General features: G+C 52.4%; 7 protein-coding genes across 7 annotated transcripts; 2 read left to right on the top strand and 5 right to left on the bottom strand.

Annotated features, from left to right (window-relative positions):
* Nucleotides 1-205: 205 nt before the first annotated feature.
* AYO21_03366 (hypothetical protein) lies at nucleotides 206-837 on the bottom strand (the record flags this gene model as incomplete). The annotated part of the gene is made up of 2 exons (XM_022653340.1): nucleotides 206-625; nucleotides 685-837. The coding sequence occupies 2 exons, from the start codon at nucleotides 835-837 to the stop codon at nucleotides 206-208; spliced, it is 573 nt and encodes a 190-aa protein (XP_022514442.1).
* An 861-nt stretch (nucleotides 838-1,698) lies between these two features.
* On the top strand, nucleotides 1,699-3,126 carry AYO21_03365 (hypothetical protein; the record flags this gene model as incomplete). Its single annotated transcript, XM_022653339.1, has 1 exon — nucleotides 1,699-3,126. The coding sequence occupies one exon, from the start codon at nucleotides 1,699-1,701 to the stop codon at nucleotides 3,124-3,126; it is 1,428 nt and encodes a 475-aa protein (XP_022514441.1).
* Nucleotides 3,127-3,573: 447 nt separating this feature from the next.
* Nucleotides 3,574-6,619, bottom strand: AYO21_03364 (hypothetical protein; the record flags this gene model as incomplete). Its single annotated transcript, XM_022653338.1, has 5 exons — nucleotides 3,574-4,396; nucleotides 4,448-4,841; nucleotides 4,935-5,098; nucleotides 5,278-6,275; nucleotides 6,329-6,619. The coding sequence occupies 5 exons, from the start codon at nucleotides 6,617-6,619 to the stop codon at nucleotides 3,574-3,576; spliced, it is 2,670 nt and encodes an 889-aa protein (XP_022514440.1).
* A 1,806-nt stretch (nucleotides 6,620-8,425) lies between these two features.
* AYO21_03363 (hypothetical protein) lies at nucleotides 8,426-9,184 on the bottom strand (the record flags this gene model as incomplete). The annotated part of the gene is made up of 1 exon (XM_022653337.1): nucleotides 8,426-9,184. One exon carries the CDS (start codon nucleotides 9,182-9,184, stop codon nucleotides 8,426-8,428), a length of 759 nt encoding a protein of 252 aa, XP_022514439.1.
* A 2,538-nt stretch (nucleotides 9,185-11,722) lies between these two features.
* AYO21_03362 (hypothetical protein) lies at nucleotides 11,723-12,457 on the top strand (the record flags this gene model as incomplete). The annotated part of the gene is made up of 1 exon (XM_022653336.1): nucleotides 11,723-12,457. The coding sequence occupies one exon, from the start codon at nucleotides 11,723-11,725 to the stop codon at nucleotides 12,455-12,457; it is 735 nt and encodes a 244-aa protein (XP_022514438.1).
* A 261-nt stretch (nucleotides 12,458-12,718) lies between these two features.
* On the bottom strand, nucleotides 12,719-13,997 carry AYO21_03361 (hypothetical protein; the record flags this gene model as incomplete). Its single annotated transcript, XM_022653335.1, has 2 exons — nucleotides 12,719-13,399; nucleotides 13,596-13,997. The coding sequence occupies 2 exons, from the start codon at nucleotides 13,995-13,997 to the stop codon at nucleotides 12,719-12,721; spliced, it is 1,083 nt and encodes a 360-aa protein (XP_022514437.1).
* A 694-nt stretch (nucleotides 13,998-14,691) lies between these two features.
* AYO21_03360 (hypothetical protein) lies at nucleotides 14,692-20,540 on the bottom strand (the record flags this gene model as incomplete). Its single annotated transcript, XM_022653334.1, has 7 exons — nucleotides 14,692-16,329; nucleotides 16,380-16,565; nucleotides 16,617-17,175; nucleotides 17,226-17,286; nucleotides 18,493-18,594; nucleotides 18,687-20,359; nucleotides 20,407-20,540. 7 exons carry the CDS (start codon nucleotides 20,538-20,540, stop codon nucleotides 14,692-14,694), a joined length of 4,353 nt encoding a protein of 1,450 aa, XP_022514436.1.
* Between the last annotated feature and the right edge of the window lie 834 nt (nucleotides 20,541-21,374).

The following is a 21,374-nucleotide window of genomic DNA, read 5'->3' as shown; positions in this document are numbered from 1 at the left end:
AGGATCATGAACATGCTACCGGGATAGGTCAGCTACGCAGGTTCACGCACACAGTCCGCAAGAGATGAATTCTGAGATCCGTCTATCCATGTTGTAACGCCTGGGGTCCAGTGGGCTTTCAACAGAATCTGGCGTGTCTGAATGCGCAGAAGTCGGCACTGATACACGCACCCCTCGCCCGCGCAAAAATGAGCTCGTTCTCTTGTTATATCTTTGATTTCGCCTCTACAAAGTTGATGCTGGCCTTGTTGTGCTCCGCCACCGAGAGTAACTGGCCCGTCCGCTTGTCTCTCATCTCACCACGAATCGTCGACAAACGTGTCCCTTGCTGCAAGACCTGACACTCGATGACCAGATCCATGTTCTGCCTCACAGGTCGAAGATACGTGATCAACAGCGTCCGAGACACCCCTCCAAACCACCAAAAGTCCCTCCTGGCCAGCGGCGCGGCCGCCATGGTGGTGCACATGTCGTGGATCATGGCCACGGCTCCGCCATGCATGTTGCCCATGCGGTTCGTGAAGAGCGGCGCCGCCTTCATCTCGAACACGGCTGTTGTCTTTTCCGGTGTAGTAGACGCGCTCACCACGGTGATGTGGTCGCGCATGAAAGTCAGATCAAACGTCTAGAGTCGACGACAAAGTCAGAAGTCAAAACACAGGACCAGGTCTCGAACAACGGTACCTGCACATGCGCCATCTCTGGATTTCGATATGCTTGAATATAGGCTTCTATCCTTTTCTTAGGATCCGGTTCTGTTATTTCAAATGCCATCCCGGGTATTTTCAGTAAATCTGTCGAGTAGCGCTCGGCCTTTGGAGCCTCGGAGTTTGTCATCTTTCTGACGTTTTTCTTTGTAGGAGCCCGAGTTTTTGGAAGTTGGAAATTCACAATACCAGGTTTGGAAGTGGTCTAGGACGTTCTGAAAGGTGCTGGAGCAAACAAAATTTTCATAATTTCTAGCAGTACCGGCTACAGGAGCGAGTGGTTACTGACCCCTCGACCATTCTCAAGTATCGAGACACATCTCAGAGCTCGGCAAAAAGACGTAAATAGTTCGGCTAAACAATCGGCGCCGAGACCGAGACCGCCTCCCAAACTGCTCAATTGAGACCGATCATAAACATGATGATTCTAAAGTCTGACAACAAGTAAGCTTGGTCCTTCTGCCGTCAGCATGACCATCATACAGATGCTTATTGCCCTGGAGCTCGATAGATCTAATTAGATGGAATATACTAGAGCATTGTCGCGCTAGGTAGGATAGGGGCACCCAAGCGGCATTTCCGCTGAGAAAAGTGGCCACTTGATACGGGCCTTGCGGTGTCTCGGTCCACAGTTGGAGCTGGTACAATGGCCACGGATGGCTCATCCAGATGAAGCACAACTATAGAGGCTTAAAGCATACGACGAATACCGAGTACGAGGTACAGAATATATGTTCGGCAGGGCAACTGTCGGGGTTTCCCGTGCTCTCATTGGGTGAGCAAGGGGAGTCATATACAGGGACTGACAAGCCACAGGGCGGCACCAGCCTAAAGCCTGAAACAGACTAGACGAAATAATTATTTTTTGTCGCCTTGGCATCTGCGGAGAAATCAAAGTGCAATACTCACATTGACGACGAGACACAGTCAATGTTGTAAACGGCCCTGCACTATCGAACTTAGATTGATCCTGATTCTGCCATAGTACGCCATGCCTCCGACTTCGACCTCCCTCGAGGCACCCTCCCAACCGACGCAGCCCTCGCGCAAGGGCAAAAAGGCATGGCGCAAAAACGTCGACATAACCACTGTCACAAAGGGCCTAGAGAGTCTCCGCGACGAAATCATCCAGCATGGAAAGCCCCTGGCGGAGAAGGACGCGGCCGAACTCTTCACGCTGGACACGACGGGGTCGAGGGAGGAAGTGCTGCGCCAGGCCAAGGCGGTCAAGAGTGGTCACAAGAGCCGGGTTTTGAAAATGGACGAGATCCTGGGGCGGAGGAGTGCGGTGCCCGCGCTGGAAAATTCCAAGAGGAACAAAAGGGGGCTCAGCGTCGCTGCGGTGACAGACGGCGTGGTCGAGCCGTCGAGCAAAAGACAAAAGAAGGACTGGGTGAGCAAGAAGGAAGTGGCCCGGCTGCGGACCACTCTGGACAAGACGTCGCATCTGGACGTCGAGAACATCGACAACGCCACCTCGTCATTTGATCTCTGGGCCGACCACGACATGTCCTCCGACGCCGTCAAATTAGGCAATGATTCTAAAACTAGGGCGTCCCTCACCGCGACGGCAGAAAACGAATATATCCCCAAACCCCGCGCCAAAGTCGCTCCGCCGACCATCCACCATCCGCCCATTGCCCTGACATCTACGGGCCAGCCTGTCCGGGCTGTGGCGCCACCCGATGCGGGACAGAGCTACAACCCATCCTTCGAGGACTGGGACTCGCTGCTGACGCGCGAGGGCGAGAAAGAAGTCCAAGCCGAGCAGCGCCGTCTCCGAGAGGCTCAGCTGGCGGCGGAAAAGCAGGCACGAATCGACGAACTGGCCCGGCAGCCGGATCCGCGGCCCGAGGACAACCCGGAGAGCGAATGGGAAGGGTTCGAGACGGAGGATGAGAGCAACAACCCCCTGGAGCTGTTGAAGCGAAAACGGCCGGAGCGCAAGACGCCCGCTCAACGGAACAAGATCAAGCGGCGCAAGGAGGCCGAGCGGCTCGCCAAACACCAGGCGCGAATGGCAGAGCGGCAGAGACGGGGCGAAGAGATCGTGCAGGCCCTGCTCGAGCAGCAAAAACAGGAACAAGAGCGTGGCGATGACGGTGGCCACGCCGAGAAATCATCCACCGCAGCTCCAGCAGGTGCAGCGGCCGAGGTCCTTCTACGGCGCAAAGCCACGCTGGGACCGTCGAGAGCATCGATTCCACCCGCGCCCCTCGAACTAGTCCTGCCGGACGAGCTGCAGGATTCCCTTCGCCGACTGAGACCCGAGGGAAACCTGCTGTCGGAGCGGTTCCGTAACATCCTGGTCAACGGCAAGCTCGAGGCGCGGAAACCCGTGTCCTACGCCGCGAGCCGGAAGAGGAGAGTCAAGGTCACCGAGAAATGGTGGTCCAAGGATTTCGCCCTACGTGTCTAGAAAGTGACCCTTGGTTCAGGTCAAAGTTGCGCGGCTTACCTGGGCGCTAGCTTAGTCTACACAACTCTCCATCTATCCATCTACATGAAATAGACAACGTTGATCGAACAAATCTTGTTTTGTGGCTCAATGAAACATGTTGTGATTCAAACACGAGGCTGGAAATACCGTCATTACTGCAATTTTCTTATTATGAGTAACTGCTGTTCCGCTATGTTCGCCATTAGGGGTATCTTCCACATCCCGGGTCCTTGAAAGACGCCCGCTTCCCAGTTTAGCAGCCAAATTTCCCATGTCATACCGGGCATGTGATTATATGTGTCAAGTCAGAAGATATAGCCCATTCGTTTCTGGGCTAGACTCCAAAAGATCCAGGCTGAAGCACAAGTCATTCCTGGCTCCAAGCCGAACGAACACTGACCGCAAAATCACCGTGTCGGTGTTCGCTCAATAATAAATCTTCTCTTCGAATATCGGTGGCTGTCCGCCAGTCTCTTCCTCATTCCAAATGATTCTCCCGGTCTTTTCGTCGAAACTGGCCCCTTCATCTGTCATTGGTGTGACCTTATTTGTGTGAAGGCACTCCTGCCTCGACACTCCCATGGGATCACGTGGCACCCACAGCAGAGGTGCAACTGCATTGCAGGCAGGATCCTGGTATGCATCTCGCTCAATTTCCGGGGAATATCTGATCTCGGCGAACTCCTGAGGAACAAGCTTGCGCAGAATCGCGTAACTGGCGTAGATGTCGGGGCGGAAGAATCGTTTGATCATAGATGTGTGTTTATTGCCTCCCGGGGGCATTGTTTCTTTCGCTACTCGCAGCTCGTCCAACTGATGTTTTTCATGCATACTTGGACGCGACGGGCCGCCATCCGGTCCAGTCATTAAAGCTGATTCACTGTGCAGGAGGGCGGCCTCCTCGGCTTCAAGTGAACGTGGGAGATAATACAGAAGCGGACGGACGGCTGCATTCATGGACATGTGGTAAAGCACCATGAAGATCAAGAATACGACCATCAGTACCAGAGGTGCAGGGGCCGCCCGAATACCAAAGAGGCCGATCAGACAGATGACCGCCAAGTAACATCCGACCAAGGTATGCTGCAGAGCTTTAGCGTAGACAAGGCCTTTGGTGTCGATGACTGAGCTGTCCACAAAAAGGAGACTGTAGCGGTACGCAAAATAGAAGAGACCCTGGCCAATGGCCGCGAATCCAAGCATGAGAGGTGCAATTGGGGCGTATGCTATTGATATCACGGTCATCAATCTATTCCCAGTTAGTCAGGGGGTGGCATTATATGTTCAAGAGATGCCTTACTCAACAACGGGGAAAACACTGCCCCAGCCGACAGATGAAAGGCTTGACCAGCGATTGTACATCTTTCGGGGGGTTTTGTCGAGGATCTTTGACAGGGTGTTGTATAGCACCAGTCCTACGATATTGAGGAGTTGACCCGAAGAGAACACCAGACCTTGAAGGATGAAGTATGAGATGTAGAAGTTGGAGGCCAACGGGAGGTTCTGAGCCAATAAGGTAGTAATCGATCCTGGCTGTTTGATGATTTGGGGTACTGCTGCACTTGCTGCGCTGGTCATTGTGGTCACCAGGAACACCTGGATTAGCTGGAACCAAAAGTATGATTCGTGGCAACGGAGTTCAATGAGTGACAGCGTGGGCATGCCAGCAACTTTGCCCATGAATCTCATAATTACTGCATGGGAATGTTAGTCCAAACTGAATACGAGCTGATTGTTGTGAGGAACGTTGTGTTGGGTATCATAGCCACCAACCACCAAAAACGTACCTGGAACAAGCGACATGAGGACAGAAAGCATCACAACCGGCAGAAGATTTGTAATGACACCCAGAATAATCTTGGGGCATTTGTTGATGAATCGGAGGAAGTGGACTACCTGAGTCAAATAGGAAATCTGCGAAATTGAACCAACAACGGCGACGGGGATGGACCTAGCGAAGACGTTAGTATTGCCCGTTACATTGAACAGCCATGCAGCAAGTGGGCAAGAGTCCGAAGAAACTCGTGATCCTTCTCTGATAGAAAGGCAAGTCGTAGCCACGACGAGAGGCGTGAAAAGTGAATGAAACACGAAATCTTGGAAGTACGCATACAACAAGACAAAACTTACCAGAAAATAATCAAGGCGACGATAAACCCCAGCGAAACGAGCTTCCGGATGGTAAGCGTTTTCCATGTTATGCCGAGGTTCGACCAGACGACTTCTTCTGGGCTGAGGCCGACCACACGGGGAGACATGTGCAAAGGCTGATGGTGGGTAACCATTTGAAAGGCACTCTGCGCCTGAGTCTGGTTCCAGAACTCCACGAAGACAGCGTTCTTGGGTACCGCCTCGCCCGCACGGTATTTGTCCTGTTCCGCCTCGATCAGCGGATTGAGCCTTGCAATCTCCTCACGGCACCAATTGATGGTGTCGACTTTCTTGCCGACTAAAAACTTCAAGCGGTGTGTCGGTCTGTCCTTTGGTCGGACCCATCGGGCAGCAGCGGCGCCAGACTCAGCTGCGTATTCATCTTCGTCGTAGCTGGCCGTGGGTAGCTCAGGAGGGGGATTTTTCCCTTTGATGGATTGCAAACGTGCGTCGTTGGCCAATTTGATCAGTTTGGTCTCGGCGGTCTCGAGTTTGATGCAAATCTTGTGACGTTCTTCCACCATTTCCTTCAGGCTCTTCGCGTCTGAAACGACCCAGACATTCTTCAGTTCCTCGCCAAACATGCGACGAATCTTGGTTTCGTTGGCGTATTCATTGGGAACGGCCTGGAACAGCACAGTGCGCGAAGACATCCTGGAAGCGTACAGGGGAGACAGGAGGTAGGCCTGCCGCAAGTTGATGTAGTAAATCATCTCCCTGGTGACCAAAAAGAAGATAAAGCCAATGAAGATCCATGCGATGAAGGTGTGCGCTAGATAACGGTTCTTATCCACGACGTTGCTGAAACTGAGGATATTGAGTTGGTCTTGATGACCTCCTCCAGTGGCATTGATGGGGAACAAGACTGGCCATGTGACGAGGCAGCCGACCAGACAGATAACAATCGACATTTTGAGGTAGCGCAGCAGAAAGTAGCCATCGAGGGAGTTGTGTTGGAGAACATACTCATCGGGCAGCTGATCAACGTGGTTAGAGATGACGTTTCCCCTTGTTACTATCGCCCACTCACCTTTCTCATGAACGGGATCCAGCCAAACAAGCTGTTTGGGGGCGCGGGGGTGCGCTCTTGCGGACGGAGAGCGCCCAGGTATGTCCTCGGCGCATACTGTCGCGGAAATCGAGTTCTCAGGAGCAGGAAGATGGCAAAATAGACGACGGCGATGACAAGAGTTGGCACCAATGTTGAGATCAGGCCGGAAAGGGAAGGAGAGCTATTTCTGCTGGAGCCAACATTCTGGTCGTGGTTGGGATTGGTATCGGGAGCCTGACGGACACTGAGGACAGCATGGAATACGTCCATGGTAAGTTGTTGATTGGCCACGAAGGTGCGTCAACGCGTGTGGAAGTCGACAACGGTTGCGAAAGACGCGCAGAAAACCTTGAAAAGAAGCAAACAAGGAGAATGGATTCAAGCAATGACTGCGGTGCCCAGGGGGATCATCGCCGTGGAAGAGCAAGAGGTTTGTATAGCAATGCTCATACTGTACATTTGAAGATTGTTGGGCTGCAGAATCTTTACTTGTGGTCAAATGCGCATGCGCCTTGGATTCGGCGGAAAATCTTCAGGCGTGTTGGCGTGGCAGGTGCAAACGTCGTGCATACCAGCAGCGCCATGACGCTGACGTGCAGTTGAGCTGGAGGGCGTGGCCACCGAGCCTAATGGGTGCTTTGGGGGGGATTTCACAAGGCTAGTGGGCTGCCCCGGTTGCTAGGTTGACCTTGGGCGTTGCCGAGTGGTTCGCCAATGCCCGGACCCCGCCCAGGGCCGTACCCCTGTTCGCCTGTGCCTGCGAATACCGAGTACAAAGACTCGTGTAAGGAGGGCGCAGGCTGCACCAACACCCAAGGACTTCTCCCCAGTTACCTAACTAGTACACCATCATCCCTTTGGCACATGCGCTATCTGGCGAGATCCGTATGGCCGTCTCTTTTTCACTTGAACTCAAACGCCCTCCTGATTTCCCAGAGATTTACTACTTTTATACTGGATAGAAGCCTCCAAACTCGAACCCCTCCTATACCTCGCTCCCCGAACCGCCGAGACCTTTTGACCTCCCGCCCGTTACAAGTCAAAACGTCGGTCCGGAGTTTGACCTCTTTTTCCTTCTGCTCACGCAAAATGACGTGCATGGTCTCGCCGCCTCAGGAGAAGTAAAGACAACCGAGCTGACTACTCGGTACAAGGGTCTTCGTGCTGATCTTCGCTTCCGACGTCTCGATTCCGCCTAGAGAATCCACCAGGTAGCGCCGCCAACCGATCCTCAAAAGGCACTTGACACACCTTCCCAGCTGAAAAAGCAGATTTGGCTTTGCTTTTTCTTAAGCCACACACCAAAAATTCTCCTGTTGGGGGCTTGTGGCTGTGCTAAGGTCACCATCCGGTATATGGCAAAAGTAGTGATATTGCTAGTCAGGAGATTCATTATCAGTAGCAAATCAAAAATTTTGAATTCTACGGCCACTTCTCATGAAGCGTGCGGCGACGGAGTAATACCGAGCCATCATTCACCAAGCAATGGGTACGATTGCGCGAGAGAGATCAGCAAGGGAATTGAGAGAGATGACTTTGTGATTTGCTTTTTTTTCTGTTCACGGATAGCTCCTTATTCACCAGCCCTATCTCAGTACTGATAAAATTGTACAGAATTTCTCTCCATGTTCGAGATCTGTCCCACGTCCCTTCTCAACAGCAGCTGAAACAAGTCAACATGATTGTATGGCCTGCCTGATCATCTCGCACTCCAGGTCCATCTTCAACATCTTGTGGTATGATCAAGATTACCATTCAAGGTTTTGAACAAATATCAGGCACATGCCAAATCACCCTTATGTTTCGGTGTGATCTGGTCTTGCCAATCCTTCCCTTTCCCCCGGTGTCATTTAAGACAGAAGAAACGATTTCTCCGAAAAAAGAGTGTGGTTTGGAAAAAAATGAACTGGGGATGGTATCCCGTTCCAGAAAGCCCCGCAAAGTGTATCGCATCCCCAAGGTGAACTCCATATCTCGCCGTGTCGCCATGTGTGTAAGTGAGAGTGCCCAGTGCGGCACTAAAGCCAATGTCATAAGGTCATGAATGCTACAAAGATCCCAATTTCTTGAGAACCTTCATAGCCATGGCTTTGCCACTGACCCAAGCTTGTCCTCGAAGATGCCGCCATACAGACCGGCGATTTCGTCGAGATACTCTTCCACGCCAAACTTGCAAAGTCCCTTACCCAGAATTTCTTGTTCTTCCTCATCAAGTAATCTTGCGGTGGCACCAAACTCTTCTGCGACCTCATTTACTTGCGCCAGTTCTCTACCAAAAGGGTGACGGGTTTCTGCAGGGTCGGAGGCACCCCGCGTAGTCGGTTGGGAAATGTTGACTGGAGGTGGCGACATTCGCTGAATCGATCGCTTCCGTGACAACTCTACATGCGCTTCCTTGGAATGAGTTGGAGATCGTTGCGGGACACTAGGGACGTCAAAGGTCGGTGAAGCGATGGCAGGGAGAAGCGGAGTAGTCTGTTTCAAGTCGAAGAATGACTTGCTGTCTTCATTTCCAGGTGTTACAGGAGTGGCGGGACCGCTACTGTCGATGGAAGAATTGTCAGTGCCCGTGCTGTTGAGGAAACTGCGGTCAATGGTCGAGAAATCAGAGTCGTTGACTGACGAAAGTGAACCCGAGGAGGAACCAGATATGCTCCGGATATCTGGAGCGGTCAACGCCTGCACGTTGGTGGTAGAGATCAATTCGGTCGGCAGAGAGATGAGGTTGCGATCGATGGTTCCAGGAGCATATCTAACTGTTGTGCCACGTTGCATTGGTGTTTGGTCCACAAAGTTGCGCCTGACGCGCTTGGTGAATGCTCGAGAGATAGACATTGTGGAATCGAGTTGTTGAGGAAGGAGACGGTTGTAGGGGTAGAATATCTCTCAGATATGGTCGCAGGGACGAAGTCTTCGAGATATTTGCGCTCGCCAACGTAAGGGCAAACTGAAGGTGGTATTTGTTTTATCTTTTTGGCTTGCTGGTATTTGTTTTTGTGGTTCCGTGGTGGAAGTCTATCCGCCCGAATGCCCTCAAATTCAGTAGTAACGTTGGCTTTGTAAAGAACGACAGTCAAAGATAACTCATCAGGCAGGACGCAGTCCGCTCTGTGAAAGTCTCCTTGTGGGTGAAGACGAAGGGCGACCAAAAAGCAGCGTATCAAACCCTTGGGATGGTGAAGGAATGGATAAGCCTCGACTGTGCGGTACCACGACGAATCGACCGTCGAGTAAAGAGTGTGACTTGTGATCGAAAGAGAGCGAGATGGAGGGCCAAAAGAATGACTGAGTGGGAAGGGTATTTGGGAAACGAAAGACTTTTTCTGTCGGGATTGGATGTTGGGGGGACAGAACTGCAAGGGCGAAGTAAAAAAGGCAGAAGCTGCAGGGAGAGAAGAGATGCAGGGTGCAGGATGCAGCAAGATGGAGCAGCACACAGCGCGTGCAGTTGCGGCGTCGTGGGCGTTCAACCCAAACAGAACGTGACCAGGGCGACCGGGGTCCATCCACAACATGGTAGAGCCATCGCCTAGGCTCCCAATGGCTCCCCTGTGTGCCTTGCTAGGGCTCTCTAGGGTCCTTGTGGAAGGTTCTTGGTACCCCTAGGCACTCAACGCTACCCCAGTGTGCCTAGTCATCCACTCAAAATCTTGATTTGTCCCCGCCTGGTACCGCCCAGATGAAGCAATGGCGCTCAACCGCTTCATTCTCTCAGTGGCCACTTCAACGCCACCATCACCCCTAGACCTCACACAGTCTAGTATGCCCCCCAATCACAAGTTAAAAATCCTTTGCTTCCGTGTTGAGCGTTATCTGGCCCCGTTGTGCCCGTTCTCAATTCTCAGGGGCTGCACAAGCATGAAACTGGGCAGTCCACGTCCACTCAGAGCCGCCAAATGGTTTCCAGAGCCGCCGAGGGGGTGACTTGAAACGACGACCTGCTCCTGCATGAACCACTCGGACAGCTCTTCTGGCAAACTCAGCAGTACGAGATACTTTCTACTTGTACCTGGGCTCCTCCTGGATGGCTTGGGAAGAGGGGGGAAAAGATAAAGTCAGATTCAGAGAGAGACAAGACCTGGTCCTGGCCTTATGAGTCTTGACGAACCAACATGCCGGATTCTGTTCCTTTGGCTACGACTATCTCTGCTCTCTTCTGATTATTACGGAGAACATGATGGCGTGCGCCTCACTCTTGTCCGCCGGTTCCCTGGTGCTCATGGCCAATTTAACCGTGGTATGACCCAAGCCTTGGATGACAAGGGGGACGGGGAGGACTCCACATGCCATTCATTGTACGAGGTACACATCTGCCGGTCGATTCCACATGCACAGATCTTCAACCCCGACGTTTGAGAAGACGTGATATGGAAGTACCGAAGTGGGAAGCTGACCATAGTGCTTGCATACGAAGTCCCCATGAGGGAACCTTCTTCTCCACGGAATATGCCTGTTCGGAGTGGTTTCAGAGAAAGACCAGAAAAGGGACTCGGAACTCCTGAGCATCTTCCCCCCCAAAATCGAAAGTCGGGCCAGTTTCATGTGCCTGAAGGTTTCGACAGGCGAGGCAAACTCAGCTTCCCCGGCGAAAAGGGAGGGTTTACCGTAATAATCTTTATTTTTCCCCGGGGGACCTCAGAGTCAGGCGATGCTTGTGAACCAACCGTAAGCACCTTGTCCTCTCGCTGAATGTACGTGATATGCATGTAATATGGACGATGTATCAAGTCCTGCAAGCTCGTCTGTTCAGGGGGATCGCTCACCCCCGATTAGGCCAATGGTGATGCCGCCCTATACTCATCCCCAGCTCCAAGCGAGTCTCTGGGAGCAAAAAAAAAAGGGCATAGTCTGACATTGAGTAGACACCTGACACCCTCTCTCAATTTAGGTAGTCACTCAATAGCGATGAAGTGGCCGCCAGATCAAATATAGCTATAGCTAAATATCATGGGATAAGGATAGGGGATGCCATTATGCCTACCAGTAAGGACAGAATAAAATCCCCGATCAAAAAAGCGGCACGGCGGGGTTTGAGCCCAAAGGTGAGCCACCAAGCGAGATTAAATCTCCGATTCGAAGCTCGATCTCAGCCTCGCCCAATGCTTGGGAGCTCCCTTCTCCACAATCCAAAAAATTGGCAAAAGTTCCTTTTTGTCTCAGCAGAAGATGATGCCGTAATAGCAATCAACTCGAAGGAACAACCGCAGGCTCACAAGAATGATGTGAATTAGCCCTCCGAAATTTCTTGGAAGAACTTCATGCCCCTCTGCAAAGCAGGCTCGCCTTTCCCATCACAAGCCTCCATGACAATGACATAAGCGAATCGTTCAAGTCCCAGACCTCCGCGCGTGCAAGAGAAGGCCAACGCCAAAAATGGTCCGGATCAAACACCGCTACCTGCTCTTCAACATCCTCTATCCTTCTCCTCCCACGTCCTCGTCCTCCTCTTCTTCCACAAGTGCACCCGCAGCACCGCGAGCACCAGGCTCGACGCCAAAAGAATCACCAACACCGGCGTACGTCCTCTTCCACCGCCCTTCGCCGGGCTACCTCACCCCCGCTCTCCTGGTGACGCACCTGCGCGGGCAGATCCAGACACTGTTCGGCGACCACGGCGTGTCGGTGACGCAGTCGGCGCTACGACTCGTGTACTTCTCGCCTGCGACCTCGACGGGGATCCTGCGCGTGCCCCGCGCCCATTTCCGCCTGGTTTGGGCGAGCATGACCTTCGTGACGAGCATGCCTGCCCCCCACGCTCGATCTGGCGCCACAGGAGGGAGAAGAGGTGGTGGTGGTGCGTTATCCGACACGATGACACATCCAGAGTTGGCTTGTGTGATTCGCGTGGTCAGGGTGAGTGGAACAATCAGAAAGAGTGAGGAGGAGCTCCTCCGGAGAGCGAGGAGGGACGTTGTCCGGGCGAAGCTGCAGGGTCGAAGTCTAGGTGAAGAAGGCGATGATACGATTCTGGAGGGAATCTTTGCTGGAGTGGACGGGAAGAGCCTGCTGAAGGGAAAGGACAAGGCTGATGCCGCCGGATCGGTTGGCGGAGACGAAAGCATTGTAGACTTTGAAGAGGATGAGGACTTTGAGGATGATTCTGGCTGAACAACAGAAATTCCTCGATGAAAGAGAGCTTGGGTATCTAACAGCACAACGCTCACCACCGTAAGCAGACGACATCCGCAGAGAGCGTGGAAAACTTCAGCGAGTCAGAAACCCAACCCGGCGGCACGTTTCCACGACACCTACGGTGTGTCCTGGTTTCATCATGGCTCTGACCGCGATGGCGGTAGCCGATCGGCTATATTGGAGCGGAGAGTGGTATCGGAACGATCCTCCCTCTTAGCAATCCACACGACAGCGATGTCATGAAGACTTCTTCTCGCTCCTGACGACTTTCACACCACCATCCTTGAGCGGCGGTAAGTCCATATCTTCGTCATCTCCATCATTAGCCATTCCCATCATCGCCTCTCCGCTCTTGGCCCACTCCTCTTCCCTCCGCTTCTGCTCCTCCTCCCACTCCTTCCTCTCCAACTCGTCATATTCCTCCCTTTGATCGATCCACCGTTCTTGGACATCCCTCACATCCAACTTGCCAAGTCCCTCCCTGACAGCGACCTGCCAAACAGAGTCATTTGCGCCCTCGGCACCTCCAAACGCATAGCCACCCGCTCTGTCGATGGTGTGCAATAAGCTCATCATGCTCTTTTTATCCTCGACGGCCAGCGTCTCGAAGCCGACCAACCCGTACTCCTCGACGAGCTGAACAATGGCCTCATTCAGCGCTTGGAACTTGCCGCCTTGTTTGAACATGGGCGACTCTTCCTCGAGGTATGGGAGCAGGTACGACAGGTCTTGGACTTCAGTGTAAAAGTCCAGGTTGAACGGTAGTGGGGGGTATTTGCTGAGATTGTCGATCTTGGTGAGGACGTTGATGTGCGTAAAATCGAGCTGGAGCATACTCCGTAGCGACAGAAGAAGGGTGGAAATGTACAGCGAGGGTAACGTGAGGGCATACGAGTCAATCAGGTTGACCACAACCAACTGTTGAAAACCAACATTGAATAATATTTGTCAGCCCACGTTTCATCACTCTTGTGGATCGTTAGCAGAAGCGGAATCATCATCAAACAGGTGGTTTCGAACACGTAGAAGGGGAATAGGGAGAAAAGACAGACAGACAGATAGATTCAAAAAAGGCCAAACCCAAAATCCCCCCAAAGAAAAGAATAAAACATACACGATACCCAATCTTCTCCAACCTGGCAAAGATCCTCCTCAGACTGCCGTGGTGGGTAAACAGCTCGACCTGCCCGGGACAGTCGAAGAGGACGTAGTCGTCGCCCAGGCCCTTGAGGCCGTCGACGAGCCAGCCGTCAAAGTTCTCCTCGAGCTCCTCGAGCGCGTAGAGCACGCCGCCGTTGGGGCCGAGGGCAATGTCGTCGTCGCGCATGATGGTCTCGAGCGAGATGAGGTCGCGGATGTCGAGGGCCGGTTCGTACGACGACACCGGGTCGTTGGCCGGGTCGAGGTTCACCACCGAGCACTTGCGCCCGATGGCGCCCATGAACTGTTGCATGCCGTTGCAGTAGGTCGACTTGCCGGCGCCGGGGGGCCCGATCACGAGTTGCGCAAAGGGCATATTGGATGTAGGGGTGCGGGGAGAAAAAAAAAGGAAGAGACGGGTCAATGGAGGCAACGAGAGCTTGATCTTCAGAACTCGTGAATGCAGATTGGTAGACGTGTAGGTGGCTAAGATGGCGGGCGGATCGAGGGGTGTTTCCCGTAGTGGCGCTGCAGGCCGTAACTGAGGATGAGGTTGTTCTGTCTACCGATTCGAAAAGTATTACCCCTCCTGCTCCGTGCGCCTCAGGACCGTGCCATCATCCGGATATCGAAAGAGCCTTGCGTACGCACAATAGTGTTTCAGGTATTTAGATCGCTCACAAGATGGAGACAGAATGTCCGTCGCATGCAGTGACGAGGAAGAGGGCAGGCTGCTGCTCAAGGCGGCGACAGATGGCAGAATTTCTTCCGACGCTCCGCCAATAAAATTGCTCCTTATGTACCCCAGCTGATCCAAGTTCCTCTCAGCCTTGTGAGCATCCTATCCACACAGGCTACAGCACCAACATTACCAAAGTGTTGAGTGCATAGCAATCGTTTCGCGTATCACATTGCCGTAGCCTCTTGGCTCGTAGAAAGGCATTTCGCAAAATAAAGCGATATTTCCATTGATTTTGGTATCGATGTACACACATCAGAGCACATTATCCTCGCATTTCCGTTCGTCGCGCTGCCCGCGCGCCCATTTCAGCTCATGTGCTTTCGAGTTGTCACCTGGATGGAACCAGTGTCTCGGTATCGGTCATGCTCCATTGGCAATCCTTTCTTCCAGAATCTTGTGGGTGCGTGTCATTTCCGCCTCGTTTGCATCCTCCCACTTTCGTATTGGGCCACCCTTCCACTCCCAGACGGAACAGACCAAACACTTCGCCGACCCAGCTACTCTGCCCGGATCCTACTTGGTTCAGTTCGATAACATCCGCGTGTGTTGTTACCGTGTCATGGCCGAGGCGGGTGCTGCTCAGCACTGCAATTCCCACCATCTCAACATCAGTTCCTTCCTCCATGCTCTTGTTGGCGTCGCTAGTCTTAGATTCATCACTCCGGCGGCTAGGAACAATTGACAACCGAGCCAATGCGTTTTTGAGCAACCCCAGCCTTGGGGACTCTTGTCCTTGCAGGGTCGATCCACCTGGGCTCGTTCTTCCGCGCTGGAGGCTGATGGATGAGGGACACTTGATGAAGTTTGAGCGGGCAGCATGCTGGAACTCTGCTTTGACCTTTCTCTCAAATAATTCATCCTTGCAGTCTGTCGCAAGACATTGTTGCTGAGCACTGAAGAAAGATAAAGGGACATATGTCAATTCCTTCTTGTTCGAAGATGCGTGTATAGTTCTCATCACCCGAACTGTCAGGAAGGTACACGTCGCTGAAGGACTTGTGCCGTCGGACGCTCGACATGGCACCCGGAACGCTTTGGCAGAGAATTTTGCTTGCATCATAGTGTCATAATCACCCATAACATCGACGAGCTTAACGAAGGTGTTGTAAAGCTGCCAGCGCGTCCCCTCCCCCATTTGTGACACACCAGTCTGGTTGAGAAGGATCCTCAAAATCTCGCCGACGGTGGAATCGTCGAAACGCTGTAGTTGAGCCAGCTGGTCTCCAGATAGATCACCGCATTGTATCGGCACGTACGGCAACTGGTCTTGCGAGGTGGTGGGAACAAGAACGTCGAAGCTTTTGTACATGCTTGGACGGAGCATAAAACAAGCGAGATGCACTCTGGGGGGTGGAAGGTGCTCGGCTGATGTACTCCGCCTCATCCGCTCAATCTTAGCCACCATCTCACCACAATCGACTTGCATGCTCTTAGCCAGTGGTTCCGCGATTTGCGCAATGGTGGCAAATCGGTATCCCAGTGCGGCAAACCTGGCTGCCTCGCTTTTGTTTACTTGTCGTTGAAGGAAAAAGTACTTTCCTCGGGCAACCTTGAGTGGCGGCGGAAACCCTTGCTCAGTATCTGCCGTCTTTTTGTAAGATCTGGCCGATAGCGGCATGATATTGATACTCAATTGCGTGTGCAGAGAGGTTGTTCCCGTCTCCAAGGGTTCTTCGAATAAGACCCCGAGCCTCTCCAGCGGTTGATGGACGAGATTGGCCAGCTGCTGGGCAGTGACGCAGAACAATTGCTTGAAAATCGGGGCGAAGTTGATGGAACCTGCCATCGCGTCATCTGGCAAGTTTTTGGAGGTGTTGCTGGGCCGGTATTTCCTTGCTATTGGGTCATTTTCGATATGCTCTCTCATGCTGGGAATGAGGCCATGTAGGGTTATCCAATGATGCGAGGCTTTGAATATCCAGAGGTAGGTTGGATGAGATCTGCTAAGTTCATCTTCACCAAAAGTCTACAACGCCGGGTCAATGCGAGTAAGGCTTGAGATAGGAGGTTGCTTACCTTCTCGATATAGTGGTTTGTTATTTTTTCACTGGGCAAGGTTCCTTCCTGGGTGACCATCATTTTGCCTTCGGTGTCAAAGTAAGCGCAAGCCAACACCAGCCGCTGTGCTTTGATCCTGGCAGTGAGTTTGTTGCGACCCCGAATGAAGGCCACGACAAGAAGGATGACACAAGAGCCCATTGACTAGCAAAGAGTATTAGTTGCGGGTTCTGCAAGCCGAGATAGGAAACTAACGAGGGAAGCTGCAATGACTGCAGTTTGTGACCTGGAGTTTCCATGGATGTCCACATCGCCTTTCCAGTGGTAATCTGTACCAACCGCCGCTGTCCAATGCATTCCGGAGACAGCAGTGGCGAGAATGACACCACACAGGGCACGCTTCCACCAACCGTCTTTCCATGCGTCTCGCAGCCGAAAAAATATCCCAAGAGCGGTGTAACTGGCCAGTACGGCGATGATGGCGGCTCCGGCAACATTCTGCACCCTATATGAGCAAACATAGTTCTCCACACCGTATTGACCAAGATAGTGCATGGCGCAAGCCGCGGCTCCTGTGAGACAGGCGGCGATGGCAACATGAAGTTGGCGGGCTCGAGCCGGCATTCCAAGAGTGTAGAAAGCGAAGAGAAGGACGATGATTGGCATAAAGAACGAGATGGCCGTGAAGCCGGGGTTGTAGAGAATCTGACGGCGGCGGTCTCCATTTTGTAACACGATAGCTCTATTGCCGACAAAGTGCATGCCCCAGATACCGATGCCACCCATGGTAATTGCGGATGCCACGAGTAGAAACCTCGAGCTCGGTCAGTAAAAGACATCTTGGTGAGAGAAAGGTGAACTTACCAATTGTACGCTCCTCTCGTCGATGTGCGCCTTTGCAGCAGTTCCAACGTGGTGATGCATCCTATGAGCGAGGTGAAAAAGGACAGAACAATGTGAGCGGCATCATATGAGACGGTGGTTTGGGAGGAATCAGAGCTGGTTCTGGCAGCAACCTGATGTAACGTGAACCGACCATTGCGGTCCATTCGTCGAGGAAGGCGATGGTGTCTAGGCAATCTAGAGACTTTGAGGCTTGAGGAACTGATCTAAGGAGTGGAGGAAAGACAGAAGCTGCAAGCCACGTTGGACAATCTGAAGTAGGAGTGAGCAGAAAAGTGAAGAGTGGCGGGCAGGGAAGCAGATGTGCTAGAAATGAGGGAGGCAGAGAGTGGGAGAGGTAGGTTCAAGGTGCAAATGATACGGATCTGAAGCCTGAGCAGGCGTCAGAAGCACTGAAGGAGGAGTAACGAAAAGTGAAGACGGTGTCTTGAGGGAATGAGGCCGCATATATCCAGCATATGGAAGCGACGATAGTCACAAAGCTTTCTTTCCGTCTTTTCCCTACAGCGCAAGCAGCCATGACTCTAACCTCAAGAAGGCGCATCCGCTAAGTCCATTGGTAACAGCCTTCAACATGTCTAGTGTAGTTGAGGCCGAGAGGATCATGGTCGCGATCAAGATTCAAATACAGCACGAACAGGTCAGGCGAATCGCGGCCAAAGTGTCTAGGCTCCCAAGCTGAACGTATCAGAGTGACCCGGGGACGAATGAATGCGACATATTGCATATCGATGACAGGCTTGGCCAGAGATGCCCGATGCAAGGGATCGGTGCAGGCGAGGGGTATGCATTGGCATCAGAGCCAGGACCAACATCAGCATCGGGGCGAAGAGGTACGGTGCCCAATTGGAGGACGTAGAGGGAAGATGGGTGTGCGTGTGTACATCTGGTGTTTAGAACAGCGAGCTGGTTTGTGGTTGGCAACTGACAGAGTTGACAGGCCGACAAGCCGGATAGACACCCCATCGCTCACTGATGCAAGGAGGAGAGGACCAAGTGAATGAATTTCTTTCTCCCTGGTTCATGAAGTTTGTGACACCTTCTTGATACAAGACAGTAGCAGACATGGCGCAAAACAAAACTGAGTAGCGCAGGACTGAGTAGAGTGGAAGTGAGGAAATTGTGAGAAAAGTGAAAAGACTGAAAGTGAAGAGTCGGAAGGGAAGTGACCAGAAGCTGTGTAACTCGGGTTGAACTGACGCTATACCATATCGGGATAGACACATACCTCGATCTCCCTCCATCTCGCGATCGCCAGGCACCATCAGCATCAAGATGCCAGAGGCTCTTTTGACGAGATTCACATCGCTACCACTCAAAGGACGAAGTTCTGCAGGAGTCACATAAATCTATCATTAAAAAGAATACCACTATTTTATTTCCTTTTTTGGTCTCACCGAGGGCTGGATCGCTCTCCCTTACCATCACCATGCTGAACCACGGTATCTTCGTCCTCACTATCGCTTGCCAGATCATAGCGTTGGGATTGCATATTACCATGTCGCCGGCTCGACTCCAGGTCGTCCAACTCACTCTCATCAAAATCCCCCGCTTCCACGTCTCCGCGGCCTTTTCGCATCGAGCTGTTGGCAAGCGGAACGCTGATATACCCTTGACTTCGGGCCTTTCTCCTTCCTCGCCACACCCACCAGCCAAACAAGCCTGCGGCAATGAGCACAAACACCAGAGCTGCCTCGCCGCTGCGATAGTAGGCTTTGAGTTCGGCGTCTTTGAGTTTCTGGCTCTGTTCTTCGGCGGTGACGGGTATGGTGCTGTTGACTGGCTTTTCAACCTCTGTTTCAGTGCCCACTTTATCACCATCAATAAAGCTGTCGGTCGGCTGACCACCAATCCCTGTGACATTCACCCCAATAAATCGATCAAGCATATCACGGGTCCGTCGAGGGTAGTCGAAGGGCACCATATGACTCGAATTGTAGAATTTGACATAGGTGAGGTTTCTTGCTTCTTGATACACCCCAGCTGGTTCACCTTCGAATTCCCAATCGCGTTTTGGAGCTATTACCCCAGGAGCGAGCTCAAATCCTTTGCCTCCTAGCCACTGCATGTTGTTGACGAAATCCTCTGTTCCGAGATGATTGCAGATCAGGTCGTTCGCGCCACTGAACAATAGCACTGGGATGCCCTCCTCAAGAATGCCTGGGAGTAGTTGAACACTCGGTTTCGAGTTCCTAGCCCGGAACGAAGATGAAACAGCCCCCGAACATTCAACCCACCCAGTCCGTTTGTCGGGATTCACGTGCAGAGCCGCAAGAACATCGTCCTGGCGCAGATAAGGCGTCACGGTCTCCAAATCGGGAGGCCAGGCCATTCCGCATGAAGGCCACTTGTCCTTGAGAGTGATGTCGTACATGTTGTAACACATGCCGTCCACCTTGGACACGTCGAGAATCGTAGAAAGAACAGCCTCGCATGCACTGACATCCACCGTTTCCGTCCCGCCGGGTTTAGCAAGTTCGTTGATGCAGGTTACTTGCGCCGCCTCAACTTTATCCGCCTCGGGAGTACCACCTTGGATTAGATTAGACTGGTAGGCAAACCGGAGGTAGGCCTGGTATTGTTCTGCTGGAGCAATCCAACCATTCCCGATCAAGAGGCCTTTGAGGTTCCATACTCGCTTCCCCTGATTCTTCAATCTGGCATTGCGATCCAAAATAGCCCTTGTGATGTAAGGGATGTATTGTCCAGCGTAGGATTCGCCTGCGATGTAGAGATCGTCGTTTTCATACTGTGGAAATAGCTCGAGCCACTTTTCCATGAAAGTAACAAATTGGTTGGCCATCTCCAGCAGTTCGTGGACATAGCTGTCCGTATTTACGTAGCTGAAGCCAGTACCGACCGGGTTGTCCACAAATAATAGATTGGCGAACTCGTCCCATGAACCTTCGTTGTAAGCCAGTTTTCCTCCCTCTCTTACTCGGTAAGGGCCCAACTCCATCAACGCCCCATCCATTGAGCTGCATCCCGGTCCACCATTGAGCCAAATGACGGTTCGTGGTCGGTCGGCGATGTGTCGATTCTGATAGTGCCAGAAAAACATGTGTCCGTTATGTTCAGGAGTAACCTCAATATGCCTGCATACGTCAATAACCGCTCTTTGGAAGGGGAAGTGATTGCATACCCGGCGTGCATCTTCAGGAGAGGGCCATCTGGCTGTCCTGGTAGCGAATGGACAAAGTAATCAGCCGCGGTTTTATCCGCCCATGCTGAAGAGATCACAGCCAGCAAAGTGCATGCTGCCCAAAGCCCAGCCATATTGTAGTAGAAACTCCGAGAAAAGCGCTACCGCTCAGCTGACATCTCCAGGCAAGGCGAGCGAGATGGGTAAGGGAAAGGATACGCCGCGGAACGGTGGAGGTTTGTCAAATTATATGGACTCTGTGCCTGTAACTTCTTCGAATATGTCAAGTAAGGAGAAGAGTCCGGGGGAGAACGATCTGTCTTATGGAGAACTCGAAGCGGACGCCGAGAGACACCGTATCGTCAATTGCGGTTGAAGGGCGCAGTCTCGAAACGCGTCTGACTCGCTCCAGTAGTCCACGCTTGGGTAGAACTCGGGCTGAATTGGTGCAGGAAACACGGATAGACACTATTCCGCAACAAACGGCCCGATATGATGAAGGAGAAAGAGTTTTACAGAGAGAATGAGATACAGCATCTGCCCCCTGGCTGAGCCCTGCTGTTGACGAATCCGCATCGGATGGAGGTGGCTTGGCTTTTGCCGCGCGCGGCACCATCTCGCCTCTCCGCCGTCCCAGATCGACAGCTTGTGCGCGCCTCAGATCCATCATTCCCCCTGACTTCCTTCCCTTGAGTATCATGAAACACAGTATGCCAGAAATCCCATCCTACAGTATGCTGAAAGCTGAAGCTCCCATGCAAACTCTGATCGGAACGTATGCCATCCGAACCTCCTTAGCTCCACAACTTTGTCTAGACCTCTCCCTCTTCCACGGGCCTGCTGTTGCTTCAGGAAGAAGACTGAAAAGAGAAGAGGACAGAAGATTTTGCACCCAATCTCTAAAGGAAGTAGTAATGGCCCTACAGTTTGAATACTGGACTCTGGCAGCATTATGGACAACTTCAAAT

The sequence above is a fragment of the Fonsecaea monophora genome (assembly GCF_001642475.1).
Source record: "Fonsecaea monophora strain CBS 269.37 chromosome Unknown Scaff16, whole genome shotgun sequence".
NCBI lineage: Eukaryota > Fungi > Ascomycota > Eurotiomycetes > Chaetothyriales > Herpotrichiellaceae > Fonsecaea > Fonsecaea monophora.
This window is presented reverse-complemented; position numbering and strand designations above follow the sequence as displayed.